General features: G+C 32.1%; 2 protein-coding genes across 2 annotated transcripts; one reads left to right on the plus strand and one right to left on the minus strand.

Moving 5' to 3' along the window:
• Positions 1-673: 673 nt before the first annotated feature.
• Positions 674-1414, minus strand: LOC129949580 (39S ribosomal protein L54, mitochondrial). Its single transcript, XM_056061129.1, has 3 exons — positions 1179-1414; positions 971-1113; positions 674-916 (listed from the first exon to the last, which is right to left on the minus strand). The coding sequence occupies exons 1-3, from the start codon at positions 1273-1275 to the stop codon at positions 755-757; spliced, it is 402 nt and encodes a 133-aa protein (XP_055917104.1). The 5' UTR covers positions 1276-1414; the 3' UTR covers positions 674-754.
• Positions 1415-6329: 4915 nt separating this feature from the next.
• On the plus strand, positions 6330-7038 carry LOC129951266 (uncharacterized). The gene is made up of 3 exons (XM_056063349.1): positions 6330-6592; positions 6651-6776; positions 6836-7038. The coding sequence occupies exons 1-3, from the start codon at positions 6436-6438 to the stop codon at positions 6961-6963; spliced, it is 411 nt and encodes a 136-aa protein (XP_055919324.1). The 5' UTR covers positions 6330-6435; the 3' UTR covers positions 6964-7038.
• The last annotated feature ends 3241 nt before the right edge of the window (positions 7039-10279 follow it).

A 10279-nucleotide genomic window follows, 5' to 3' on the forward strand; every position in this document is an offset into this window, starting at 1 on the left:
ATTTTGTATGACGATTTTAGTTAACGAGAAGTAATTTTATCATTCAAGACTGAAGAATATCGTGTTTTAAGTTGTATACAATTTTACATCAATATTCCTTCAAAATTATGAAGCGATGAAAAATATATGTACGTATGTGTGTCAATATAATCAAAATACGATGATTAATGTTAATAGAAAGTAAAAAATAGATAGCTTCCGCTCACAGAACTGCTGTTTGAATATAACCGTTAGTCGAGCTATTTTCAATACAAAGGAAGAAATGTGGCACATTAATTAAACATTTTTAAAATTATTTAAATAAATTGAGTTTGTTACTGTAACTGGATAGGAAATTCACTAAATTTTGCACATAAAATGCAAAATGAATAAAAATCATAATTATTATTTGAATCCAGAGTTTTGTTAAACTGTTTAATCGTCACACGGCTTGAAGTATCATATTTCTAAAATTAGTACAGAAGTAGACCAGTCAATTCACTTGTTCTTATTTTTAGAAATGCTAATTCAACAGCAATTACGAATAAAAGATACTCTTAATTTATTTGCAGTTAATGCACCTTGTTCTACTTATTAACTATTTTAAAGTGTAGATGCCAATCCCAGGTTGTACCAACAAGACATATAAAACATCAACCAAATCAGTTAAGCAGAAGTAACAATAATTGTAAAATCTTGTACTTCATACAAAAGTAAGCTTTAATAACAATAAAATGTTTGCATTGAATTACAAATATAATTATCAATAACTGAGTTAAAATTTCTTTAGTTTCGCAAGCTTATTATTTCTTCTAAGAGCCATTTTGCGAATCCTCCTCCAATAGGTTTTCGATTCAGGATCTAGCTCTTCTAATGGAACAATTCCTTGATAGTTAATGTTCCATAGCCATTCGGGGTATTCTGAATCCGGTTTAAGCTAAAAAGAATATTATCCATAACTATTATTGAATTTATAGAGAAAATCGCTTACCTTAATATCTTCTCCAGTTTTGTTTATATTACTCCCGCAACAATATGACACTAATTTGTTTACGTCAGTTTCAACTGGAATTACTTTCTTTTCAACAATCGCACCAAGTTTTCCTAGCTTTTTCTTTTTGGCCATTGGTGATGCTTTAAATGGTATTTATAATATTCTCAATTTCATGTTAATATAACCAAAGATTGATAATGTTTACCTGCCATGGGTTTTGCATAACTCCTGACAATAAGTGACGGTGACAGGATGCGTTGCTTTAAAATATTGAACGTAAATGATATAGTTGAAATATTCATTTTTATTTTTGTTTTAATTAAGGAATTGTTTTTAGTTATTGATAATTAATTAAAGTTAATTTTAAGGTAAAACCAAGAAATCTATAAATGCTTTGATATTGATAGCATTTGACAGCTACAGCACCGCTATCGGATGAAGAATGAACTCTTCACTTAAATTCATTTAAAAGTTAAACACACTGTGACTCAAACTGTTTTTGGAAATCAGAGTATTAGGTACCTTGCACATAATTTACGAATTCACATAAAAAAATACAAATCCAACAAACTATAATTAAAAACGGTAAAACATAAAATTCATACAAAAAAATACACACTCAAAGGAAATATAACATTTAAGAATAAAAAGCAGAAATACTCAAAGAAAAAAAAGCAAACACAATTTACGTTAGGCGATAGTTATAGCCATTGACATACTATACATGGACTGCTAGTAGCCAACTTCACGATGGTTCCACTTTTAACGGACAAAACACTAGCGCAAAGAGGACTATGCGGAAAAATTGTGTAACATTTAATACTCACATCCACTGCTGTCGTTTTTGCTACTATAGTAGTATTTTACTATTTTCAGAGTCAACTGCTACTCTACCCACGGACGAAAACTACTCACCAAAATAAAACGGAAAAGAAATGTGTATTTGGTTTACAATAAAAACCAAAATTAAAAATATAAAGCCCCAATAATAGTGCAACAGCAGAAAGAAAATTTTCAGATATAAGCCTTATAAAAGATAAAAAAGAAATTCACTCAAGGTAGAATCGGTAAATGCCCTACTAACTGCTAAAGAACTTCTTAAAACCAATTTCACAGAAAAATGGGAGCCATCGAAAACTTTAATCGAGGACAACAAATCATTGTATAAGGCGCCAGTTATAGCTATCATTGGTTTTCATAATTGAAAACAAACATTAGAATTTTGTTGACAGGTCGTTTATAGCTATCCTTAAACATTTCTGTCATTGAAAAAATTTCGGGATTGAAATCCACTGACAAAATTTAACTAAGTGAAATCTATCATTAGAATTGTGTGAAATTGGAACACAAATCAGTGGAACGATTCGTTTCACTTTTAAACATAAAGTATCAGCTGTTCAGGAAAATAATTTTCCATCCGCTGTAGAGAAAAATAAATGCGCAATTACACCGTTTTTTCTCAAAAAAAAATCTTTGTGTGATTTCCGATGGATGATTATATAATTTTCATTTCTAATCAAAGGGAAACACCGTCAAAATTTTCTCGATCGATTTCAATGTTACTCGTAGCTATAATTAACACCTTAATGTTTGTAACTGAAAATATGAAACATCGAATTTACAATAATGACCTTAATTTATTCTTGAATATTCAAACATGTATGTTGATGTAAAATATAATTTCAATTGTCAATTTCATATTTAATAAAAAAAGTTATGAATTTAAATTATTTATTTCAACTATATTATTTTAAAATAATGGCCTTTAAGTAGTGAAAGCAAAAATTTGGTACGACATTGTATCCTTTTATTTGTCTGTTTTCGGAACATTAACCTACGCAATAGGCCAATTAACTTCGATTTTGGACATTTTTATTTTCAGTTTTTAATTTTGTTCATGGGCCAAGCATGTGTTTGTTTTTTTTTTGTTTTAAGTACTATTCACATGAGCACGACCAACGACCAACGAATGAACGAATATTCGTTGATTTTGACGTTTCTTTCACATGAGAGTTTTTAATTCGTCGTGAATGAAGCCACAGCCGAACATCATTCACCACCGAAACCAAAACAAGAATAATTTTGTAGGTTAAGTACGAGCGATTATTTTATTCGTTGCGAGTGTGGATAATGTGGAACGCGAATAAAGTTTGACAGTTCGTATCATCTATAATTTTTTCGCGACGAATACATTTGTTTTCTTAAATTTATTAATATATTATAATGAAAGGTAAAAGTATGTATAATAAATCAAATAGACACTATATTGCTATTTTTTTGTTAAGAATTTGTGTGGAAATATGTCTTCAAACGTATATAAACTCACATTTTGTAATTCATTCGTCGTTCGTTGGTCGCGCTCATGTGAATACTACTTTACTCCTCAATTTAAGAAAATGCTCCCCAAAATGATAGAAAAATACTACTCTTAAAATTTTCAAAACGACAGCACTGCTCACAGCAAAAAAAACATGGCATTGTTTGTCTTCAACAAATTATACTAGATGTCAGTACTTTCTATGTCAGAAAAAGCTTATCTCAACTAAATACAAACAGATGTCGCTAAATATTTCATAACTTTTTTTGCCACTGTGCCTGAAAGGGCTAGTGTAGCTAATTTGAAGTGGAACCATTTTTATTCAAATTTTGTATGGAAAATTCACACCACTAGCAGTCCATATATAGTATGTCAATGGTTATAGCTATCAACGTTTTTCATCACCCGGCAAAAAACCCCTGTAGCACAAGCTGTCACTAAAATCGCTCACTTTGTAGCAAAGGTCGCCCACAATGGTGTAGCGCAGCAAGAACGTCAGCTGTCATTTTTTTGACATTTATACATTTGTGTTTAGTTTTGTAAGACTATTCATATTTTTGGGCAACTTAATTTTCAATTTTTAAATTAAAATGAACAAACGCGATGAAATTGCACTTATTGCAATGATAATGCAAATGTGCTACTGCGGAATGAAGCTTTTAAAGAAGAGAAAACGAAGGTGGTTTGTAAGTCCTTTGTACCAAGAAAGACCTACGAAAGGTTTCTTTCAAACAACTTTACAGGTGGTGTTAAATGTTTAATAGTTTTGCTTAAATTATCCTAAAACCTTTCAGTGTTTCAAATACAATGACGAATAACTAATTTTTAAATCCACTTGGCTAACCAGGATGCAATATGATTTGTTGTTGTCTCTTATAAATTTAAGCCTACAAAAAAAACACATTAGAACTCGAATAAGTCCAGAGTGTAGGATAGTGGTAACATTATTGTAAGTCATAATTGAAAATCGAAAGTATTTATTAAATAACCACTCTATTCAGGTACTTGGCGCAAGGAGTTTCAGAAAACTATTTGGCATGGACTTTCAGGATGGGAGCATCCACGGTTAGACAAATCATCATTGAAGTCTGTGAAGTATTTTGGGACGTACTATATCCGGTTTATATGCCAAATTGCAACATCCGAGATTGGAAAGACATCAGCAACAAGTTCAACAGAAGATGGCATATGCCCTACTGCGTCGGTAGCATCGATGGAAAGCACGTTGCTATAAAGCGTCCACCAAACTCGGGTTCTAAGTATTTTTTAAGAAAAGGCAAGTACATTTCCAACCAAAGTAATATTTTGACAATCTTGTCGACAGCAAATGTTTGTAACAAAATATTTGAATAAATATAAATGTTTGTTTACCATTTCATATTTACACTATATAGTATTTTTTGTCTTTATCTTTAGTGTCAGTGGTTATTGGTAAAGTAAGGGAACTTCTTGATTTGTAGGCGCACCTACTCAACGACTTACAATGGGAGGACGGTGCGGACTCTAAGAATTTTTGTAGGATGTCGGTCGCGGCCTTGAAGCTGTTCTGTGCCTAGAAAAGATAACTTTGAGTTAATGAATTTAGTCACTCGACGACAATTTAAACGAAATGAAATTTCAATTTCAAAAAGTCTGTGGAAAATGGATACTCACAACTACATACACTACAAACGTCAAATTTGATGAAAAATATAAACTTCGATGGCCGGATCATGGACTGGATGTTGGATAATTGGTCATTAGATTATAATGTTCAATAGAGAATCTAAGTCATTAAACATATAGCGGCATATTCATAGATGTTTGCTAAACGCTTGCTAAGTTGTTATTAATCAAGTCCAGAGTTTAGGCTATTTACATGTAAATACATTTAAACCTAAGTTTAGAGCTAAATCTGTGGTGTAACTATAAACATAGCAATTGCTGTTTTTAAGTTGTTATTATCACGGCCAAATATCGTATTTGATTTTTTTTTTTGTGAATTGAAAAGCTGAAAAAGTAAATTATATCAAATAAAAATGTCGATTGATACAGCAATTGAAGAAGATATGGATTTCTTAGAGGAGTTTCAGTTATTTGGTGTTCTTTGACCTGTCATTTGAAGTATAATAATTTTAGTAGAATACAACCTTAAATCAGTAAAATTGACTTTAAATAAGGAATGCGTTTATTTAATCAACAAGCTTTAAACAAAGATCAAGAAGTCACGACTTTAGTAATTCTCTATAAATACGCCACATTGTTTTGAGATTTAAAAGCGATAAAGAAAGTCAAATGTGTAATGATTTGTGTCGTTGATTTTGTCCTCCAACAGAAATACATAATTTATAATGAAATCGTTTTTAATGGACAGCTGATAGTCGAACTCACATTTCGAAACATAATCGTTCTACTGAAAGCGTTTAATTTTGTTTGTCTTCTCAACTGTCAGTTTTCTAACTCTTTACCTTAAATTCTTGTTTCAAATCGGAAAAAGCTTGATTACAATCAGAAAAACTACCAAAGTTTATTCCAATGATAACTAAAAATGCATTCAAATTTGTAAAGGTATCTCATTATTGTAAGAAAAGTTTTGCAATTAGTTGCATGAACCACACAATTAAAAGGAAATTTAAATGAAATTCTTAAAAAAAGGGTAAAGAAGTAACATAACAATAAAATTTGAAAATAAAGTAGAAATGTAAGAATTTTGTTACACTTCCAAAATTGTAAAAACACTGATGCAGACATAGATGAACATGTTCGTTTCACTATAATCTTCATCCGATTTCTTATAATTTGCATTTTTAAAGAAATAGTAATCTATGATGTTCTCTCTAAGCAACCAGCCTGATTTTATGATTGCAAAACTCGAAATTCCTAAAATGCAAAAATTAATGTCTTCTGATATTTTGTCCCTATCTCACAAAAGTGAATTTTATATAGCATCCCATTTTTATAATTCTACGAACGCGGCCCTTGTGGCCTTTTCCCACCAGATAGTTTTTCTGACGTTTGACTTTGACGTTTTAACCGGTGGGTGAAGTTACCCATCATTCTGATACTGATTCAGATTTTTGGAGCTAAGCTACATCAAAATAAAAATAATCCAATTCAAAGGTTATTATTACAAACTAAGGAAAATATTTAAATCACACTTTCAAAAATGAGGATGCCATCAAACGCAACACTAGGCAAAATAGTTGTCTACGGTGCGATAGCTTCAATATCGGGTGTAATGTATATGCGATATAAAATTCAGGACCGTATCAGAAATACACAATATTTCAAATCTGCACTTCAAACGCTCCGTCAACATAAAGGTAATTAATAATCCGTGTTTATTTTATGTAATGAATAGAATTGGTTAGGAGTTTTCAGGTGCGGTAAGTCTACTGGGTGAACCAATCAAAGAAACAGGATTCGATTTGGCTGATGACAAAAAGAACAACTGTGATGGACAAAAAGCACAATTTGAAGTTTCTGTGAAAGGTCCTAAGGACAAAGGTATATCCTATCTTGTATGCAATCTAAGTGTTTCTAATAATAAAAAATTATTCCCATAGGAACTATCTTCTTTTGGGCGACACGTACCGATGAGCTTGGCTGGGTATTGGATAGATTAGATCTTGAGGTTAAGTCGCAACCGGATAAAAGATTCTTAATTAAAAAGGCTAATAATATAGAGTATTAATCATACTTGTTAGGTAACACGTAGGAACTTAAAAATATGTTAAATCAAATAATAACTCAGTTTTGTTTTATTGAATTACATATGTGTTTATTTAAAATTTGGATAAGATTCCTTCAAAGAATACATACGTTGTATGGCCCACAATTTTAATGAAAAAAATAGGCTAGGATGTAACTCACACTGATAACTTCTTATCCCCTCTGTCGATTTGTCTTGCTAATAGTTTGTAGATTTTCGTTTTTTGTCTAAAAAGTTGTCACTTGCATTATTCTTAAAAATCAATTATAATTTGCCTAGATCAATTCAAATAGTTTGATTTAAAAATCTATTTTTGTTTAAGATATTTTTAGTCTAAAACTAATTGTTACCAATATTTGTAGCATTTCTTATATACAAAAATGCAAATTGGATGAATGAGACATTTTTTGAAGTCAATATCTTCTATTATTCAAGAGATATCGAGAAACGAACATCAAATGGACTGTTGGATTTTTATAAAAAAATTAAAAACAATATTTCTTATAAGACGGAGTCAGTTTGAACTGAAGCCATAATCTCAAATTTTTGAAAAGATATTTGAGTCGAAACAATTTTTTTTTCAAACTTTTAGTAATATGCTTTTTTAGGCACTCACAAAGATGTGGCTACGTTGTCAAAATTCAACTAGGTTTGTGAATGCAAAATTGCACTACAAAGTTAGTCAATCCGGAACTGTCATATTAACGACAAATACAAACATAAAATAAGAAACATTTGGGTTTTCAGAACTTTAAATAGTTTTTTTTCTTTTTAAATTCAATAAAACCAAATAGAAGATATAATATGAGTGATTTATATTTGTATTTAAATTCCGAAAGATTAATTTCATTTGAATTCTTGTGTCCTTACCGAGCAGCTGATTGCGTAAACGTCAAACCAGTGTGCACTAACTTTGTAGCCAAAATTTTTACACTACGTCGGAGGGGAAATTTCAACTACTTTTGTAGTAAGGTTTAGCCAATCAGATTCCCTTGTATACGTAGCCATTAGCTTTGTGACTTTGTGACTGCGACCATAGGTTAGGTTAGGTTAAAGTGGCTGTCCAAATGGAAACGGACACACTTAGGCCAGTTGAGGCTTCCTCCTAAGCTACATCGAACCAGTTTGAGTCCCTTACAAAACGCAGGAGTCTGATTATACTGATATGATTTAGATCGTTAGAGAAAAATTCTCCTAGTTAATTCTTGCGTTTTTGAGCCAGAGCAGGACATGTACAGAGAAGATCAAGAATTGTGTCCTCCTCTTCCTCGTCCATACAGATTTTTCATAGTGTCTTGCATTAGCAACAGTTTACAAGTAGCGATTAGTATGAGCCAAACGTGGTAGGATGGGCTGCACTGAACCGTTTCTAGCGAGTTCATCTGCCTTACAGTTACCTGGAATGTCTCTATGGCCCGGCACTCAGAAAAGGTGAATATTAAACTGTTGCGCCATTTCCATTAGATATGATCGACAGTTATGGACTGTTATAGAGTGTGTAGAGACAGAGTTCAGATATTTGATAGCAGATTTTGATATCACGTTTTCATTAAGCCAGGACAAGACTTCTTTTATCGCCAAAAGTTCCGCCTCGAACACGGTACAATGATTGGGAAGGCGGAATGAGAGACTTAATTTCAGTCGTTCAGAGTGCACCAAGCCCTTCTTTTATTTTTGAACCTTCTGTATAAAAATGGCCGGGTATGTCCTATCCTCCCAGAAAGATCTGGGAGGTATAGAAAACTGGAATTTTCTGTCGAATTGCAATTGGGGCGGTGTAGTTTGTGTGCTTTGGAATTGATTCTAAATACCTAAGAATTACGGAGTGGCCAGTGTTGTTGTTAGTCCACTGCGACGAAGCTTTGAGGCGAATAGCAGAGCTTGCAGCTATTTGTTTTCTTAATATATCAAGAGGTTTTAGGTAGAGTAGGGTGTCCAGTGCCGCAGATGGGGTCGTGCGAAGCGATCCTCTTAGGCAAGCTGAACGTTGGACTTTATTTAATTTATCTCGAAAACATACTCCTCAGTAAAAAAAAATGAAATATTTTTGCTTTAGAATGATTTGGGAGTCATTAAAGGTAACGTCTCATTCCATTGATTCGGATATTCGTTTTAACATTCTAAATTATTAAGCGTATAAAATCTTTATAGGTTTGAATGATGCAGTGGAGTTATGCGTTGTGCATCGGCTCCGTAAGTTTCTTTTTCAAGTAGATCGCCAGTGAGTGTAGAAAAGTTTTTAATTAACGTAAAGGAACCAAGAACAAAGTACCACAGATAGAAAAACCTGATGATTTTTTTAGTATTTAACTCTTATTAATGTTGTAGACATGAGCCAGGTCATTTGCTTACATGTTAATTCAACTATAAAAAAAACACGGTTTAAAAACGTGATGCAGGGAAATTGTACAAACTAAATGGCTATGATGTTCTTAAGGTTTTTTTATGAATAGGTCCGTTCGCATACCTTCCTAAAACAGTCTAATTTTACGTAAAATTACGAAATTTAAATCCTGTTCGCGTACTCAAAAATTTCGTAGTTTTTCGTAAAAGAGAGCGCTCATGAGGGAGTAAAATATTTCCCCAACCTATGAATCTTAGACCAAGAAATTTGTTTGCGCTGATTTGTGAAAAGTGTCATTTTAATAGAACTTCAAATAAATTAAATAAATTGCTCGATTTTGCTGTCACTTATAAAATTAAAAATTCTTTTCTCAAAAAACAGCAACACGATTGCAATTTTCAAGTTTTTTCCTAAAAAAAAACAATGGACCAGCATGATGTTGCTTGAAGTTCATGTTGTCTTAATTTACTTACTTAAGATGTCTTAATTTATCCATTTACCAAAAACTAAATAAATTCTAAGCACGAAATGAAACGATGATGTTTCAAAATTTATACATATTTTTTTGACAGTCAAATTGTGGGAAAAAATTGTTGTTTCCCACACGCTTACTTTTTTGTAGTTTTGTCCTTTTGTGACAGAATTTTACCCCACCTTTGAAAATATACTTTTTTACGAATTTTAGTGCAGAAAGTAAGCGAACGGATCTATTTTATACCGAAGCCATGATTAACGATAGTTATTTAAAATTACTTACTTCTCTCTGACATCATAATTACCCGCCTAAAACATTTAAATCACGCTGACAAAGTAAGCTTGTTATCGCATAGGATAATGGATCTCCATCAAATGGCAACAAGGGTTGAGAGAGAAGCAGACATCGTGGGACTGAAAAGCTACACGAGAAAATATTAGATGTTCAGCATCTGAACCTCCCTCTCATCCTCTCTTCGG

The sequence above is a fragment of the Eupeodes corollae genome, chromosome 3 (genome assembly GCF_945859685.1).
Source record: "Eupeodes corollae chromosome 3, idEupCoro1.1, whole genome shotgun sequence".
Classification (NCBI taxonomy): Eukaryota; Metazoa; Arthropoda; class Insecta; order Diptera; family Syrphidae; genus Eupeodes; species Eupeodes corollae.

Bases quoted from the DNA above. Each gene is read 5' to 3' on its own strand.
- LOC129951266 (XM_056063349.1), top strand. From the start codon at position 6,436: ATGAGGATGCCATCAAACGCAACACTAGGCAAAATAGTTGTCTACGGT. The intron at 6,593-6,650 runs GTAATTAATAAT...AGGAGTTTTCAG, and splicing joins AACGCTCCGTCAACATAAAG to GTGCGGTAAGTCTACTGGGT. The intron at 6,777-6,835 runs GTATATCCTATC...TTATTCCCATAG, and splicing joins GAAAGGTCCTAAGGACAAAG to GAACTATCTTCTTTTGGGCG.
- LOC129949580 (XM_056061129.1), bottom strand. From the start codon at position 1,275: ATGAATATTTCAACTATATCATTTACGTTCAATATTTTAAAGCAACGC. The intron at 1,114-1,178 runs GTAAACATTATC...TACCATTTAAAG, and splicing joins TTATGCAAAACCCATGGCAG to CATCACCAATGGCCAAAAAG. The intron at 917-970 runs GTAAGCGATTTT...TATTCTTTTTAG, and splicing joins AAACTGGAGAAGATATTAAG to CTTAAACCGGATTCAGAATA.